The sequence below is a fragment of the Siphateles boraxobius genome, unplaced genomic scaffold (genome assembly GCF_051911475.1).
Source record: "Siphateles boraxobius isolate OS27281-9 unplaced genomic scaffold, OSU_SipBor_1 17, whole genome shotgun sequence".
NCBI lineage: Eukaryota > Metazoa > Chordata > Actinopteri > Cypriniformes > Leuciscidae > Siphateles > Siphateles boraxobius.
The window spans coordinates 4216118-4235939 of NW_027508777.1; the positions used below are offsets into that span (position 1 = coordinate 4216118).

At 39.7% G+C, this 19822-nt stretch overlaps 1 protein-coding gene across 6 annotated transcripts in view; it reads right to left on the reverse strand.

The window, feature by feature from the left end:
• Positions 1 to 19822, reverse strand: part of LOC143740254 (MSL complex subunit 3-like) — a 272665-nt gene that overhangs the window by 251465 nt on the left and 1378 nt on the right. For 5 of the 6 annotated variants that reach the window (XM_077232341.1, XM_077232344.1, XM_077232345.1 and 2 more), the window contains exons 4-5: positions 816 to 916; positions 584 to 681 (exon numbers count right to left, since the gene is read on the reverse strand). In XM_077232341.1, coding sequence (XP_077088456.1) covers positions 584 to 681; positions 816 to 916 — 199 coding nt within the window. Of the gene's footprint in view, positions 1 to 583; positions 682 to 815; positions 917 to 1192; positions 1274 to 19822 lie in introns of those variants that run through there. The other variant, XM_077232347.1, reaches the window with a different exon arrangement.

Here is a 19822-nt window from a genome sequence, read left to right on the forward strand (position 1 = left end):
ATGATGTTAGATTAGCCTCCTCATTTAAAAAAACAACTTGTTTAACACAAAATACTTTTCTCATTTTTTTCCACTACATATGGGCCCCAAGAGAAATATTAAGAAAACAAATTAAGACCATTATATACTGTTAACAGAACATGTTGAAGTAGATTCAGCTCTCATCTGTCAGTTTTTATTTTCACTTTCTGTAGTGAATAAATAACTGGGGTTTGAGACTTCTTCACCGGCATAACTCTATCGCAAAAATCGCACATTGCTTGTGTGATGTCCACTGGATCACCTTCATGGTTTAAAACTGAAATATTTCCAATATTGCAAAGTGACATTTTTGCTTATGAACAATTGCTCGCAAAATGATGGACAATGATTCACATTTCACATGCATCATATCCTGTGATAATCAATCAAAGTAAATTATTGAATTAGTAAATAAACTAGTAGACTTGCGGAAAGGCCTTGCAGACACTTACTTAACCAAAAAATATAAATTAAATGGTTATGGTTGGATAATGGATTTGTGTGATGTAATGCAATTCAGGACCAGCCGTCTATAATTTGCTTAAATTATGCAATCTCTTACCATATTGTTTAAATCCTCAGAATCAGATGAGTCACTCTCACTTAAAGACGCCTGGTCTGAAACGTCTTCGTCACTATCATCAGATGGTGAAATCAAAGCTGTGAAACATATCAAAAAGGGAGAACAGGGTGAAAATAGACCAAGAGGATTTTTGGTTTACATTTAACAAACTCTTTTTTGTTTGCATGCAGGTGGGTACACAAACAACCTCTAGTAAACATTAAATGCTCACAAGCATCATCACTCTTCTCTTTTTCCTCTTCAGTCAGGGTCTTCAAGATTGGGTTAACACCTGGCAGACGACAACGTCGCTTCTTCCATCCATTTTTCCTCCTGTGCATAAAAATAAATTAATAAAAAAAAAAAATACAATATACTGATTTTGCTGAATCAAATTGACCTCAAGCAGTCACAATATCAGTACACTCACATGGACAACAACATTCCGATATTAAGCCGATTGACAATACTTGAAACTACCACGTAAACGGCGATTTCTAATTACCTTAATCCAGCTAAAGTCATACTTGAAGTAAACAAATCAAATTAAGACATGTGGAGTATTCCTATTAGTCGCATTATCGAAGTGCATTATAGACATGTACACACCTTAATCACACTATTAACGTTGTGTGGAAGTTTTCGCCGCATTTTGTGACAGGACACATACACACACAGTAGTGTTCAACCGTTACAACAAGTGAACAACAGCCTTTAAAATTACTTAAAATACAAATATAGGTAACACTTACAATAAGGTTCATTAGTTAATATTAGTTAACTACCTTAGTTAACATATACTAAGAAGGAAAAATACTTCTACAGCATTTAATAATCTTAGTTAATATAAATTTCAACATTTACTAATACATTATTAACATCAAAGGTTGTATTTGTTAACATTAATGTACTGTGTGAACTAATATGAACAAAGAATGAACAGCTGGATTTTTATTACCTAACATTAAAGGGGAAGTTCGGCGTTTTACAAGTAAAGCCCTGTTTTAAGATCGTTTCTAATTAAATCGAACGGTTAAGATTAAAATGTGGACACATGCTGCTGTCCCGAGAATTTAAGGTTTTTGTGTTCAGTGGATGGAGATTTGTGGGATGCACATCCAGGGCACGAAGCTCCCGTTCCACCACATCCCAAAGATGCTCTATTGGGTTGAGATCTGGTGACTGTGGGGGCCATTTTAGTACAGTGAACTCATTGTCATGTTCAAGAAACCAATTTGAAATGATTCGAGCTTTGTGACATGGTGCATTATCCTGCTGGAAGTAGCCATCAGAGGATGGTTACATGGTGGCCATAAAGGGATGGACATGGTCAGAAACAATGCTCAGGTAGGCCGTGGCATTTAAACGATGCCCAATTGGTACTAAGGGGCCTAAAGTGTGCCAAGAAAACATCCCCCACACCATTACACCAGCACCACCAGCCTGCACAGTGGTAACAAGGCATGATGGATCCATGTTCTGAGCAGATTGTGAAATACTCAGACCGGCCCATCTGGCACCAACAACCATGCCACGCTCAAAATTGCTTAAATCACCTTTCTTTCCCATTCTGACATTCAGTTTGGAGTTCAGGAGATTGTCTTAACCAGGACCACACCCCTAAATGCATTGAAGCAACTGCCATGTGATTGGTTGATTAGATAATTGCATTAATGAGAAATTGAACAGGTGTTCCTAATAATCCTTTAGGTGAGTGTGTAATCGCAAGCAATAATTAATTATTGGTTCAAATAAAGTATCAAAGTAAGTAATCATATGGGTTTTATTGAACAACGCTATTAAAAATACACCATGTAAAATAAATTATATAGGCCTAAAATAATATAAACAATATATTACTATACATTACTATATATTACATTACAACAAATGCCTACAGAGGCCTCCAACGAGCTGGTTGCACAACAGCATGATCAAATCGTTGTTTAATATTGGCCAAACAACATTTAATTCAAATGTCAACTTAATCTTTAATATTTGGTCACTTCTGTACAATAGAAATGCAACAGACGCTATAATTTCTTGAACAAGAACATGTGCACATCAAAACATGCAGAAACTAATTCTCCTGTGTTGGCGTAGATTTCCAAACGAGTTGCGTTACAAATATTGTGAAATGGCGCACAATGGCGCACGCTTCTCATATGAACGTTGTAAGCAACCCAAACTCAAAGCATGCAGAGATGGAGTTTGAGAAACCCGAGACCCGCTCCACGCATATTAAAGGTGCTCTAAGCGATGTTGGGTGACGTCCCTTCTTGTTGACGTTTAAAGTTTTGTCAAACAAAACGGAGGCTAGCTAGACCCTCCCTCCTCCTCATCCGCGCACTAACCACCCAAATCCTTCTTGTCGGGTTATTGGCTGGAACAGTTTGTTATGTTTTCGTGGTGTGGGTTAGCCCAGTTTGTTTTTGTAGCCGTTTGTGGAGCCTAGGATGTCTGCAGAGACCGCGTTTTTTACAGTGTGTTCAGGGGACAGGCAGCTAGCAGATAGTGAGGAGATGTTTGCTATATGTGACAAATGTTTTGGCCTAAAAAACAAGTGACATCGCTTAGAGCACCTTTAAGATAACAGTGCTTTGCGTTCCCAAATACACGTTATTGGAACCCTAAACAAAAACCACATGCAGAGACTGAGATTGCATGGAGCGGAGGTAATTTTAACACGTAATCTGCACACATGCAAATAATTAAATAAATTAAATTAATTTAATTGTGTAATAATCACAACGGCTGTGATTCAGTTAAATAAATAAATAAATAACACACCAGTGGGGCTCGACAGCCTTAGTCAAACGGGTTGGCGCGTATGGTTGGGTTGCGGAGAGATTGTGGTTTATTTGTGGTACAGTTGGTTTATTTGTATAGGTTGTATAGTATTTACAGTCATTACGTTCCTGTGAATATTGCGTGAATGACCGGGTGGTTGGGCAGATATTGTGTTTTGTGGTAGGTGGTATGCCATACGGAACCGTTGCCACTGAAACAGCATATTAACGCACCACACCAGTGGGACTCGACAGCCTTAGTCAATCGGGTTGGTGGGTATGGTTGGGTTGCAGAGAGATTGTGAGATTTTGGTTAGGTCTCAGCAGCAAGAGGGAAGTAGAGGTCAGTAAGCTGGGCTGAGTTGAGGGGGTGACTCTGGGACGCCAAAGTCACTGTCGAGCCCTCTTGAGGTATCGTGGGCTGGTCGACGAAACACTGAGGACGGAAGGTGCCCACTTGAAGACCCTAGAGATGTACCCTACTCCGCTCAATCCAGAGGGTTGTTATGGGGGGACCGCACTGTGGTTGCAGCCGTTGTGTGTGCTGACGCGCAATACACTGCAGCTATTAACTCTTCGGGGTCGCCGATCACGCCGGCGTGATCAAGTTACATGACCAGTTTAAGACGTCGAAGCATAAAAACAAAGTCACGTTGAGCGCTGCCGTCCACTTCTGTCGAAATTGCTGGCTCGAAATTCTATTTTACTTTTTGTTTTATGTTGATAGACCAAGTAAAAACGGAGATATGATCATTTAAACTTTATATAAAAAAATACTGACGCGTTCGTAAAAGAACGCCAGATGGGATGCGACAGGTGTTGCATTAAATCTAATAACTTTGTCGGTTTTTGTCATAAAACAAAACGGAGAAAAATGTGTGAATCTGCTGACTCTGCTCTTGAGGCTGCACATTTTTGGGAATGGAGGAGGAGCCAACTGAGCAAAGACGCGAAATTGAAAGGCATAGGATTTACGGAGTTGATAAAGAGAGACATATATACGTTATATACAGGTCCTTCTCAAAAAATTAGCATATTGTGCTAAAGTTCATTATTTTCCATAATGTAATGATAAAAATTAAACTTTCATATATTTTAGATTCATTGCACACCAACTGAAATATTTCAGGTCTTTTATTGTTTTAATACTGATGATTTTGGCATAAAGCTCATGAAAACCCAAAATTCCTGTCTCAAAAAATTAGCATATCATGAAAAGGGTCTCTAAACAAGCTATTAACCTAATCATCTGAATCAACTAATTAACTCTAAACACCTGCAAAAAATTCTTGAGGCTTTTAAAAACTCCCAGCCTGTTTCATTACTCAAAACCGCAATCATGGGTAAGACTGCCGACCTGACTGCTGTCCAGAAGGCCATCATTGACACCCTCAAGCAAGAGGGTAAGACACAGAAAGAAATTTCTGCACAAATAGGCTGTTCCCAGAGTGCTGTATCAAGGCACCTCAGTGGGAAGTCTGTGCGAAGGAAAAAGTGTGGCAAAAAAACGCTGCCCAACGAGAAGAGGTGACCGGACCCTGAGGAAGATTGTGGAGAAGGACCGATTCCAGACCTTGGGGGACCTGCGGAAGCAGTGGACTGAGTCTGGAGTAGAAACATCCAGAGCCACCGTGCACAGGCGTGTGCAGGAAATGGGCTACAGGTGCCGCATTCCCCAGGTCAAGCCACTTTTGAACCAGAAACAGCGGCAGAAGCGCCTGACCTGGGCTACAGAGAAGCAGCACTGGACTGTTGCTCAGTTTTGCATGTCATTCGGAAATCAAGGTGCCAGAGTCTGGAGGAAGACTGGGGAGAAGGAAATGCCAAAATGCCTGAAGTCCAGTGTCAAGCACCTACAGTCAGTGATGGTCTGGGGTGCCATGTCAGCTGCTGGTGTTGGTCCACTGTGTTTTATCAAGGGCAGGGTCAATGCAGCTAGCTATCAGGAGATTTTGGAGCACTTCATGCTTCCATCTGCTGAAAAGCTTTATGGAGATGAAGATTTCATTTTTCAGCACGACCTGCCACCTGCTCACAGTGCCAAAACCACTGGTAAATGGTTTACTGACCATGGTATTACTGTGCTCAATTGGCCTGCCAACTCTCCTGACCTGAACCCCATAGAGAATCTGTGGGATATTGTGAAGAGAAAGTTGAGAGACGCAAGACCCACCACTTTGGATGAGCTTAAGGCCGATATCGAAGCATCCTGGGCCTCCATAACACCTCAGCAGTGCCACAGACTGATTGCCTCCATGCCACGCCGCATTGAAGCAGTCATTTCTGCAAAAGGATTCCCGACCAAGACTATTGAGTGCATAACTGAACATAATTATTTGAAGGTTGACTTTTTTTTTTATATTAAAAACACTTCTTTTATTGGTCGGATGAAATATGCTAATTTTTTGAGACAGGAATTTTAGGTTTTCATGAGCTGTATGCCAAAATCATCAGTATTAAAACAATAAAAGACCTGAAATATTTCAGTTGGTGTGCAATGAATCTAAAATATATGAAAGTTTAATTTTTATCATTACATTATGGAAAATAATTAACTTTATCACAATAAGCTAATTTTTTTAGAAGGACCTGTATAGAGAGAGAGATTATTGCAGGTTATTGGAAGAGTTTGAGTAGATTTTGAGACTAGTTAAGGAGGAGTGTAGATAGTTTAGGTAGTTTAGGAGTAGATTTAGATAAACTGTTTTGAGGAGTGGCACAGATAAAAAATAAAAATACACCTGATATTTGTTGTAAATAGTTGTATGTATAATTTGATTTTGTGTTCATTTTACCTTTTGTATGGTATATTTGCACTATTGAGGAACCCCTCTTACTCAAGGAATGAAATCCCTGTAATGTAGCTGTGTAATTGTACATGAAGTGTTTTGTAGAGTTTCTAAGCAAAAAAGAAAACAAAAAACGCCTATTGCCACACCTGCTTTTTGCTGCATATAGTTTAATTTTATCTCAATTTTACATTTCTTATGTTGTATTTGCACTATTTGCGAAACCTCATACTCTGGGAATGCAAGGCCTTAAATATAGCTCTCCGAATAATTGTGTGCACAACATTTTTTTAAAAAGTGGCTGAGCTAAAAAGAAAGAAAAAAAGCCTATGGCTACACCCGCTTTTTTTTTGTAAATCATATTTTTTTGTATATAGCTTGATTATATCTGAATTGTACCTGTATATGTTGACATTTACAACTTGTGTTTACATTTTAAACCTTTTAAAATGCTTCATTGAGCATGTTTGTGTTTTTTGTAGTAGAAAAGCTATAATTTTTCTATTCGGATTTTGTGTTTTTTGTGTGATTTTGAGTCCATTATGTTGATACAGTACATCAAAGTGAAAAACTAATTGTCTGATCATATAGGTGATGTTGTGCTGAAAAAAAAATATACCAAACATTGGTATGGTTAACATTTGTTTATGTTGCAAAATTTAAAAAAAATTAAAGTACTCAAAAACGGCCAAAATAGCCCAAGACTCCAAAGGGTTAACACCAGACAGAAGGAGATTCACGTCACCAGATGGAAAGAAGCGTAAATGGATGGAGAAGCATAGGTTACTGAAAAGCTACGTCTTAGTTGGCGATTATCTTGGCGAAAGCCGAGTACAAATCAGCATGAACTTTTAACACCTACTCTCGTGTAATGGAAATCATGAAGATCTGGATAGGTCCAGTGACTGCGGTGAATAGTGCTGCTGGCAACAAGGAAAAGACCTTGTGACAGCCTGGAGAGACAGCTGACAGGAGGAAAGAGACCCCAATGGGGCTGGTAAGGGTTAGTTACCCTTGTCGGCAGTATCCAGCTCTGTGTTTACAGAATGCTGGAGACACCCGCCCAAGGCTTCTGAAAAATTAAAGAGGAAAATACCCCTAGAGTCTGCGAGAGCAGGGGCGGAAGATGACTCAATGGTGGACAACATGGTTAACGACTTTGGAATGGAAACGGATATGAGTATGGAGAGGGTTCAGGTTCTGCAGTTAGCAAAGCCATTGAACTCCAAGCTTGTGTATGTGGCTGGAGCAAGGCAACAACAGTCAGGGGTTTGAAGATTCATCAAGGGAAAATGAAATGCTTGAGGGAGAAGGGACAAGGGCCTCGCATTGATCAGTACTTCTTACGAAGTCAGTCAAGTCAGTCGAATGAAATCCAGCGACAGGAAGCAAACCACAGTTCGCTGGATATCAGCACCCCTGTCATAGAGGAGAGGAGGGTTTGCACACTTAGTGATGAACACATTGATTCTTGTGAACCCGGTCAGACTAACCAGCATAAGAGAGAAAAGAACCTCAACGGGCATAGGCCTGTAGTTAGATGGCCAAGAGCTTGTGAGAAAACTGCATGGGACACGGTAAACACAGATCTATGCTTTGCATTGGAAAGATTAACTGGTAAAGTTGAAAAGAAGCTGGATAAAAATTTGGGGACATCATTTACGCATATGGAAGTGAGAGGTTTGGTGTGGAAAAAAGGAAGGAAAAAGTACAAACTACTCCTGGATTGTCTAGACGGCAGCAGAAAATTGAAGGGTTAGTTGGAGAAAGGAGACAGCTGAGGAAGCAATGGAAAAGAGCGGAACAAAGTCAGAAGGAGGGACTCAATCTCTTACAAAGGGCCATAAAAGATAAGCTTGCAACATTATTGCATTATTGCATTCAGCATTATTGCTCAGAGATTGTCAACCTACCTATTAAAGAATGGCTTCATTGACACTTCAGTTCAAAAACCGGGCATTCCAGGATTCTCAGGATGCTTAGAACACATCAGTGTTATCCGGCAACGAATTCAATCAGCTAAAACGGAGAGGAAGGAGATCCACGTGAAATTCCTGGATTTGGCTAATGCATATGGTTCAGTGCCACATGAGCTTCTTTGGGCATCATTTGATTTTTTTCAGGGTATCGATGTCGATAACAAATTTAGTGAAAGCCTATTTTGGAGATTTGCAATTTAGTTTCTCAATTCAGCACTACATGGCAATGCTTAGAGGTTGGAATAATGGCAGGATGCACCATTTCTCCACTTGCTTTTACCATGGCAATGGAAGTAATCATTAGGGCATCAAAATGGGTAGTAAGAGGAGAGCGCTTGGCTTCTGGAATGCGACTACCACCAATCAGAGCATACATGGATGACATGACAATCATGACTAGAACGGTAGCCTGCACTAATCGGTTATTGGGGAAGTTAACAGATAATATTGAATGGGCACGAATGCAATTTAAGCCCTCTAAATCAAGGAGCATCTCAATAATTAAAGGCAAGGTAGTAGATAAAACATTCTTCATTAATGGTGAGGCAATACCAACAGTTTCTCAGAAGCCAGTGAAGAGTCTAGGGAGATGGTACGATGGGGATCTAAAGGACACACTTCGAGTGGGAGAAGTTAGACGACAAGCAGTTAAAGGGTTGAAGAGCATAAACAGCTGTGCTCTACCAGGCAAACTGAAACTCTGGTGCTTTCAGTTTGGTCTACTGCCAAGGTTGCTGTGGCCACTGACTATGTACGAGGTTTCTTTGACAACATTGGATAAGCTGGAAGCGTTAATAAGTTCATACATCAGGAAATGGTTGGGAGTTCCACGCTGCCTCAGCAGAGTGGGACTTTATAGTAAAGGAGTATTGCAGCTGCCAGTCTCTGCTTTAAGGAGGAGTTTAAGTGTGCCAAGGTCAGACTGGAAATGACTTTAGCAGAGTCACGCAACAAATGTGTAAGGGAGGCAGCCCCTGTGGTAAAAACTGGTAGAAAGTGGTCAGCAAAGAAATCTGTAGTAGAGGCAAAGGCTGACCTTCAAATTGGGGATATCGTGGGACAGGTACAGCATGGAAGAGGGGGTTTTGGGCTGAGTTTAGCTCCTCCTAAATGGCACAAGGCAGGCCCAGCTCAAAGGAGGAAGCTGGTAGTCAACGAGGTGGGAAAACAGGATGAGAGGATAAGATGTATAAAGGCCATTTCCCAGGCCAAGCAGGGAGAGTGGATGAGATGGGAGAGTGTGGAACAACGCAAAATGGGCTGGCATGACCTTTGGTCAATGGAAGAGAGTAGGATCAGTTTCCTTATTAGGTCAACATATGATGTTCTCCCATCACCGCAGAACCTAAACCTCTGGGTAGGAGAGGATCCCTCTTGTCCTTTGTGTTCATCACCTGCCACATTAAGGCACATTTTGACAGGATGTAAGGTGGCTCTTAGCCAGGGTCGGTTTACTTGGCGCCAGGACCAAGTATTGCGATGGTTGGCTTTAGCATTAGAAGGCAAGCGTAGTATGACCAATAAGTTTCCGCCTGTTCTAGCAAAACATTACACGCAGAAGACAATATTCCTCCGCCCAGGCGAGCAACCACCAAGAAAAGGTGCTAACACCAATACTCGCCCAGGACAACTGGAAGCTGCTAGGGACTGGAAGATGCTGGCTGATCTTGATCAACGGCTTATTTTTCCACCTGAGATTGCCACCACTAACCTACGACCAGATATTGTTTTGTGGTCTGGATCAGCACGCATTGTTCAACTGATAGAGTTAACAGTGCCATGGGAGGATGCGGTAGATGAGGCTTTTGAGAGGAAGAAACTGCGGTATGCTCATATGGCCACTGAAGCAGAACAGCGAGGATGGAGAGTCCAGGTTTATCCATTGGAGGTGGGTTGTCGAGGTTTTGTGGCACACTCTACAACCCGGTTCCTCAGAGACGTCGGATTCAGTGGCCAAGAGTTGCGTCGCACAGTAAAGAACTTATCTGAAGCAGCAGAAAGGAGCAGCAACTGGCTGTGGTTGAGAAAGAAAGATTCTAGCTGGCTGTGTACAGGCCGCCATGCTACGGTTTCGTAGATTTCTTGAAAACTTGAAGAGTCTGTTGGTTTATTTGTATAGGTTGTATAGTATTTACAGTCCTTACGTTCCTGTGTATATTGCGTGAATGACGGGTGGTTGGGCAGATATTGTGTTTTGCGGTAGGTGGTATGCCATACGGAACCTTTGCCACTGAAACTGCATATTAACGCACCAGTGGGGCTCGACAGCCTTAGTCAAACGGGTTGGCGCGTATGGTTGCATTGCGGAGAGATTGTGGTTAGGTCTCAGCAGCAACTGTTGGTTTATTTGTATAGGTTGTATAGTATTTACAGTCATTACGTTCCTGTGTATATCGCGTGAATGACGGGTGGTTGGGCAGATATTGTGTTTTGTGGTAGGTGGTATGCCATACGGAACCGTTGCCACTGAAACTGCATATTAACGCACCAGTGGGGCTCGACAGCCTTACTCAAACGGGTTGGCGCGTATGGTTGGGTTGCGGAGAGATTGTGGATATGTCTCAGCAGCAAGAGGGAAGTAGAGGTCAGTAAAAGCTGGGCTGAGTTGAGTGGGGGACGGAGGGGGGTGACTCTGGGACGCCAGAGTCACTGTCGAGCCCTCTTGAGGTGTCGTGGGCGAGTCGACGAAACATTGAGGACGGAAGGTGCCCACTTGAAGACCCTAAAGATGTTCCCTACTCCGCTCAATCCAGAGGGTTGTAATGGGGGGACCGCACTGTGGTTGCAGCCGTTGTGTGTGCTGACGCGCAATACACTGCAGCTATTAACACCAGACAGAAGGAGATTCATGTCACCAGATGGAAAGAAGCGTAAATGGATGGAGAAGTCAAGTCAAGTCATCCTCATTTATATAGCGCTTTTAACAATGTAGATTGTTTCAAAGCAGCTTTACAGAGATAAACATATCATTTAGGGCTGCAACAACTAATCGATAAAATCGATTATAATCGATTATGAAAATCGTTGTCAACGAATGTCATTATCGATTAGTTGGTCTGCTTACGTCACGGGGAGCGTTTACTGGTACGCACACACACGCAAGGTCTCTCTCCCTCAGGCGCTCTGCCGAGCGCGCACGCTACACGGTTTGGAGCAGTCTCTTCTGTCTCGCATGCGCACTCTTGCTTGCGCGCTCTAGATTTCGGGAGTTTGAACTAATTCGCGGGCATCAGGGAGCCGCAATCAATATGCGGGAGACTCCCGGGACTTCCGGGATCTTGGGATGTCTGTATTTTGTCTCGAGCATCAGGTTGCGCAATCAGTTCGCTCGCAACATAAGTGATGGATTAAAATAGCGCTACCGCAGAAATAGGTTAAATTAAAACGGTCTTTACAAAGCGAAGCACTAAATATAAAGGCAGTTAATAACAGCAGCAGAAAAATATTGTTTTTTAGTCACTGTACTCAGTGGTTTTCAGCGAATGCTTGTGCACTAATGCATAATTTCTCCTGTCCTTTACTCAAGCCTGTTAGCTTGCTGGGTAACGTTACCTCCATTCCGTTCTCTTTTTATAGCATTTGTCTACTAAGTTTTAATTGTTTTTCAAACGCGATCTACTGCGGCTCTACGTTCACACAATTGTTTTCAGTCTTTCTATATTTATTTAATCAATTTATCCTTATATTATTCTTTTATATATTATATATATACTATATATTATATTCTTTATCCTTATATTCCTTATATATAATTAATTTTAAATAAAAATTAAATGAATTATATATTTTAGATGTTTTTAGTTTGTTTTTAGTTCAGATATTCACATCTGAACAACATGTCTGTGTAAATTTGTTTTAACAAAAATTGTGTTAAAACATAATATGTTGGATATCATTTTTTTAACAATAATCATGTTTGTCAACTTGCCATCAGCAATTATCATTAAAAACAATGCAAATATTGATATTAGTAAAACTCAATGTGTGGCTTTTGCACTTTTTAAAGTACACTTTTACACATAAATACCCTGATTTACGGTTTTATTTAGTTATAATAAAAAAAAATCTAATTTAATTTCTATCCGATTAATCGAAAAAATAATCGTCCGATTAATCGATTATCAAAATAATCGTTAGTTGCAGCCCTAATATCATTTAAGGTAACAGAGATTGGTTTGGTTTTATAGTGGCTCTTGAAAAATGATTTTTCCAGCTAAAGTTAGTTTTGATTGATTCACTTCCGTCTAAATGATCATTTGTTATTAAATTAGGGGCCGCTAAGACGACACCGTTCTCTCTAAACAGACTTTAAACGTGAACCTGTGATAGACGCTGATGGCATTCACATGCGCATTAAGAATTGATTCTATAGTTATGTGCGTTTGAATATATGTGCGCAGGTTTGTAATTCCTTACAAACCATGCCTAAACAAACTACTTGTCTATAAATTTTGATGCAGAATTTTTATTTTATCTTATCACTTGGGTAGGTACGCGAACCGAAAAATTCCACAACGCTTTATCTGTAGAGTGGTATAGGGATCCTCCATAGGTAGAGGCTAGTTGGCACTTCAGCACTGCATTGTCATCGGGTCCAGGCGAAAGTCCCTCGTCAGATCTGGAAACGGCCTGGATCCAGCAGGCTGCGGGAAAAACTCGGGATAAACAAAGACACTAAAATTAGCGTAGATGCCATTCTTCTAATGATGTAACGAGTACATCAGGATTTGAGGGAAGTGTTCCCAGTTCCGGCTGACCTAATCTAAGCAGCCTAATATTGAATTATAGAAGTCTATAGAGTGTTATGTGAATGCTAGGTCAAAGAGATGTGTTTTTAGTCTAGCTTTGAACTGACAGACTGTGTCTGCTTCCCGGACAATGTTAGGAGGATTGTTCCAAAGTTTTGGTGCTAAATAGGAAAAGGATCTACCGCCAGCAGTCGATTTATATATTCTAGGTATTATCAACTGGCCGGAGTTTTGAGATCGCAATAGACGTGAAGGACTATAATGCGTTAAGAGCTCGCTCAAGTACTGGGGAGCTTAACCATTTAGTGCTTTGTAAGTAATCAGCAATATTTTAAAATGTATACGATGTTTAATAGGGAGCCAATGCAGTGTTGACAGAACCGGGCTAATATGGTCGTACTTCCTGCTTCTGGTAAGAACTCTAGCGGCTGCGTTTTGAACTAGCTGTAGTTTGTTTATTAAGCGTGCAGGGCAACCACCCAGTAGAGCATTACAATAATCTAGCCTTGATGTCATGAACGCATGAACTAGTTGTTCCGCATTTGTCAATGAGAGCATATGACGTAATTTAGATATATTTTTAAGATGGAAAAATGCGGTTTTACAGACACTAGACACGTGACTTTCAAATGATAGATTGGTATCAAAGAACACACCCAGACTGTGACACAAGAGTCGGGATTATTAATATGTACGCCTACAAAAATTTGCATATGCCAGCCCATATTAAATGCCAGACGGAACTGCGCAGCTGAATGTGAAGACTTTTCATACCCTTTCGACAGAAAAGGAATGTCAACAGGCGTGGTTGATGTTTATATATAATCGGATACCGCAACAGTTTATTTCGAAGTTGGTAGTTTGCTCTGCCCATTTCACCACGGACTCATTTTCGAACCTGGGACAATATCAATCAGGCTTCTCTCAGCGTCTCATACTGAAGAAGGGGGTAATTCCAACTATATTCCCGCAAGCGGTAAGTAGTGGTTTTATTAACGATAATTTACACTGTGTTATCTAGATCCAGCGCAAGATCCTAGTACAGTAACCAATATCAAACTCCAAGTAATGAGCATTAGGGCTGCAACAACTAATCGATAAAATCGATTATAATCGATTATGAAAATCGTTGTCAACGAATGTCATTATCGATTAGTTGGTCTGCTTACGTCACGGGGAGCGTTTACTGGTACGCACACACACGCAAGGTCTCTCTCCCTCAGGCGCTCTGCCGAGCGCGCGCGCTACACGGTTTGGAGCAGTCTCTTCTGTCTCGCATGCGTGCTCTTGCTTGCGCGCTCTAGATTTCGGGAGTTTGAACTAATTCGCGGGCATCAGGGAGCCGCAATCAATATGCGGGAGACTCCCGGGACTTCCGGGATGTCTGTATTTTGTCTCGAGCATCAGGTTGTGCAATCAGTTCGCTCGCAACGTAAGTGATGGATTAAAATAGCGCTACCGCAGAAATAGGTTAAATTAAAACGGTGTTTACAAAGTGAAGCATTAAATACAAAGGCAGTTAATAACAGCAGCAGTAAAATATTGTTTTTTAGTCACTGTACTCAGTGGTTTTCAGCGAATGCTTGTGCACTAATGCATAATTTCTCCTGTCCTTTACTCAAGCCTGTTAGCTTGCTGGGTAACGTTACCTCCATTCCGTTCTCTTTTTATAGCATTTGTCTACTAAGTTTTAATTGTTTTTCAAACGCGATCTACTGCGGCTCTACATTCACACAATTGTTTTCAGTCTTTCTATATTTATTTAATCAATTTATCCTTATATTATATTCTTTTATATATTATATATATACTATATATTATATTCTTTATCCTTATATTCCTTATATATAATTAATTTTAAATAAAAATTAAATGAATTATATATTTTAGATGTTTTTAGTTTGTTTTTAGTTCAGATATTCACATCTGAACAACATGTCTGTGTAAATTTGTTTTAACAAAAATTGTGTTAAAACATAATATGTTGGATATCATTTTTTTAACAATAATCATGTTTGTCAACTTGCCATCAGCAATTATCATTAAAAACAATGCAAATATTGATATTAGTAAAACTCAATGTGTGGCTTTTGCACTTTTTAAAGTACACTTTTACACATAAATACCCTGATTTACGGTTTTATTTAGTTATAAAAAAAAAAAAATCTAATTTCATTTCCATCCGATTAATCGATTAATCGAAAAAATAATCGTCCGATTAATCGATTATCAAAATAATCGTTAGTTGCAGCCCTAATGAGCATACATAACTTAATAGTATGACAAAGTATATACGCTGAGGTTAATATTTCTTGCCAGTGTTGTCATAAAAATCTACAAAATAATTAGTGGTGGGCCGTTATCGGCGTTAACGTGCTGCGTTAACGTGAGACTCTTATCGGGCGATAAAAAAAATATCGCCGTTAATCTATTCTCAAAGTTGGGTTGGGATCATAAAATAGCTTTTCCGAATATCGTTATATTTTCGCGCAAATCGCGCAGCAGGGTATTTTCCTGTCAGGGACACAAGGTGTATACTTTTACATGTTACGTTGGGCGACGTTCCTCTCGTTACTTTACATCCTGTTAAATGAGTTTATTCCAAGCGCGCTGTATCTTTTTTATATGGGCATGAGCGATGCTCAATTTACAAATGTATCACTCTTTTGAGTCGATTCTGTCCAAAGACTTCATCAAACAAGTTGGCAGATCCGTCTAAATCGGTTCGCGAATCAGTTCTGTTCAGTTCCTCACGCACTGAATCGTCTGAAGCGCGTTCAATCACACTCGACACGGAGTCGTAACAGGAAGATTTAAGAAAATCAAGAGCTACAGTTTAGTCTAGTGAAAGCAAATCTGCAAATGCATCATATTTTTGCCAGCGATGAAGATCTTTATTAGTTGAACATCTTCGTAAACTGTCTGTGAATGAATGATTCCACAGGACGATACATTCGATTTCATTTCATTCAGGTAATACATTTTACAACCAAACAGATTATTACGCTACGATAGCACTACGAAAAAGTATGACATTATCCGTTGGACATATACATTAATTTATAGGCTACAAAAAAAAAAAAAACGCCTCAGAGCGTCGGCGCACTGGCAAAGGTTAACAGATTAAATAAGCTACCATTACAGTTTATGAAATGAACACCCGCCATCCCGCGGTAATGTGTGTGTATTGCGCAGGGGCATAGTCACACGAATAGTTTACATTGATTGAAACTAATTTGTTTAAAAAGGAGGAGGCTATTGCCGGTAAAGGCAGGTTCACATAAAATCATTATGACATATGACATTATTTTTTGATCTAACGAGCATCTGGTTTGGCGATGCAAAAACGGACTGTAGCTACGTCGTGCTTATTGTTTTTTTCTTCTTCCAATTAGCCTGCTATGTTAAAAAAAAACGACGAAAACATGTTACTTGTTCAATTAATAAACAGTTTGTTTGATGACAAATCGCTAAAGATGAAATTGGCCTCCCTTTCTGTCATTGTAATTGTGCGTTTTATTTATTTATTTTATTTTATTTTTATTTTTTGAACGATATTCGACTTTTGCTCCTCTATTGTCGAATGGCATTTTTGGCAGAAATTCACAACCCTACGCGAGGCGAACTATTCTCAAAGACTTACTTTTAGTCATTATTTGGGTAGCACACATATTCTGAATGCCTTCGGCAGAATTCAAATGAGCCATTTTAATCTAGATTAATTCCAAGATTCCAGTGAGATTAATCTAGATTAAAAAAATTAATCTATGCCCACCTCTAAAAATAATACTTTTAGATACATATGTAAATTCCCTTTTGTCAAATAATTGTACTTTCGTCTATTTCATCAAAAACACGTCAGGGGCTAACTACGTTAATTTAGTTGCTCACAGATAATGTTAGCTCACTCAATCCTTCTAGCTAACGTCACATTCTACACCACATAAGTTGAAGCTATATTTATTTGACAAGACATCTAACGTTAGACAAGGCATCTAACGCTTGTATTTCAGAGTGCACCACAGCCCTTCAGAGCAGAACTCCTCATTACTATTCATGACCCTTCCAAATAAGGTAAAAACAGACCATTTCATTCTAGGGCCAATTTCTAGAGTTGAAAATAGACCTGTAAAACCAAATCTGGACATTTTAAAAGCTGTTAAATTAGGCATAAAAAAAAAGTTTCAGTGGCAGCAAGGGATAGGAAGGAAATTATTATTATTTTTATTTTATTTTTAGTAGTGATGGAAAAGCTACTCTATTTTTTCATAACATAGCCTACCTGTACAAGTACTCTACCACCTTGTGTGTCGCAGCATGTTACACACACACGCTGATTTTAAATGTGTGTGCGGGGGCAAACGGGACGTCAGACGTCTCATGAGTTCAGTGTTGGAAAGATCAGTTGTTTTAACCATTCATTAAAACGAATCGGTTCAAATGAGTCATTAGTTCGCGAATTGGACGTGTCATTATCGGACGTGTGCGCATTGTGTGATTATCCCGGCGGTTAGGACATCCCACAAGATTTGTGTCATCACAGAAAACATTTCATCACTGGATAGTTTTTTCGTTTATTTAAAGTGTGGTTTATATGTCCGCTGAATGTGTGGAACGCTTTTCATAGAAGATAAGGCAACGTATTTTAACACAGTTCCCACCCAGCGATAATTCAGGAAAAAATAAATCTCCAAATGCTCCACATGAAACTTTAGTCTTGCCATCGTGTCGATTTATTTTGATTAATATGTGCGAGGGAGAGAGAGCAACACAGTGCTTAGTTTTGAGACGGTGAAGCCTATACTTTCGCCTGGCTCCGCAGAGAGAGTGCGCGCGCGACCGGGGCTCTCTCTCTATCTCTGCTCGTTCAGTTCATGCGCACTGTCACAAGCGCAGCAGTGCATCTACATGACAACGATGTGTGAACGCCCGTGGCTGCCTCGTTTGTTCGCATTGCTGGAGGACAACAGGCTATACAAATACGGTGCTGTACAAAAACATATAGTTCCCCTCAACTAGAAGTTAAATGTCATAGTGTGTGTTTAAAGGGTTAGTTCACCCAAAAAAATAAAAAATCTGACATTAATTACTTGACCTCAAGTCGTTCCAATCCAACATCATAAGACCTTCGTTCAACTTCGAAACACAAATTAGGTAGCCTGGGTTTCCCCATGCTGCCTTGCGCAGCGCGATTTTATTCACGCTGCTAGGCAGCCTGGATTCCATGGACCAGATTTTCGCCTCAACGAGGGGACCAATCAGAGAATGGAGAGGGAACACCAAGACGATGACGACGTCTATGCGACACACCGAAGCAGTTTGTTTATACCTATGAATCCAACATGGCAGCAGACGCGAAGTTACCTTTCGATGCAGCGTTAGATATTGTTCTAAGTAGTTTAGTTAAATCTCTGACCCATCGTATTCTTCCTCGTCTAATTTCGGTCGCTCTACATACGTCATATGGTATAATTAAAACGATTGGCTATGAGCTACGTACAGGCGCATTTGATAGACATTCGTAGCACCCAATAAACGGCTATGGGCATTCGTAAACCACGCCTCAAATAAGTGAAAATGAACATGTGGTTCCCAGACGACGTCTCATGGTGCGTTCACACCAGTCGCGAATAGAGCGTCTAGCACGAGGATTTCAATGTTTTTTGTAATTTAGTGTTTTTATTTATTTTGAAAAAGTTTGACAATATTTTGTAAAATAAGAAAGAAAAACTTATATAACTACTAATTTCCCTCTAACCCCCACCCCATTGCACTTCGGGACATTGAGCAGTATCCGATTAACAAGGGATAAAATAAAATGAATTTAGAGAAAGACAAATAAAATAAGGTTAATGACAACATCCATAAGTATCTGCAGATTAAATAGACAAGAATTTCTTGACTATAGATATCCAGTTCTTTCTGATCACAGAGTTAGCCTACCTGCTGAAATCACAATAGCCTTCTGGCAAGTTATGGAAAACGTATTCATTGTTTATTCCTGATCATCCTTACATTTCTTCACTGTTAAATGTGTGAGCTGTTAAAAGTGCAACTGGAGACAGGACAGGAAAAGAATGTCTGTTTTTATTTGATCTTTTGGTTTTGTGAAAACCAATTTTGTCAGATGGCACTTAAGCTGCTTTATGATTTGCTGTATGTCTGAACAAAATAAATAAAAGTTAACTACCTATACCATATTAAATTGCATAGCATCATATTTTTCTCCATTGCATTGTATTACATTGAATAGCATCGTGTTGAATCGAAATCGGATCGCATCGTAATAGTAGCGAATCGTATTTCATTGCATAGCTAGCTGCTTATTGGTATCTTTAATGTATCGTATGCTATGCATCGAGATGCGCATCGCATCGGCCTCAGTTATGGAGATACAAATCCCTACTATAGAGGGGTCAGAGAGCTCTTGGATTTCATCAAAAATATCTTAATTCATGTTCCAAAGATGAACGAGGGTCTTACGGGTTTGGAACAACATGAAGGTGAGAGAAAGAAATTTAATTTTGGGTGACAACACCAAAAATGCTCAATTAATAAGGATTACTTTTTTATGTGCATTATAGCTTAAATTTTTTGGATGGGTGGACTTTCAATGGAAGGACAATAATTATGATGAAAATATAAAAAAAATGTCTGTTTCAATTTGAACAACAGTTCACCTAAAGTGCACTAAAAACAAAAGTTTAGAAAAAGGTGTAAATGAGGGTTTCATGGCGTCAAATTGATTTTTTGGATTAACTAACCCTTTAAAACCAGTAGATTTCTAAAACCAGCAACAATTTAATTTTCATTGTATCTTTAAAACCAGATACCCATTGTACCATCAATGGTAGTATGCCAGATTTGATAATGCAATTATTATTCATAAAGAAAGTCAATCAATTGTAGCCTATTTTAATTACCAGACAAAACA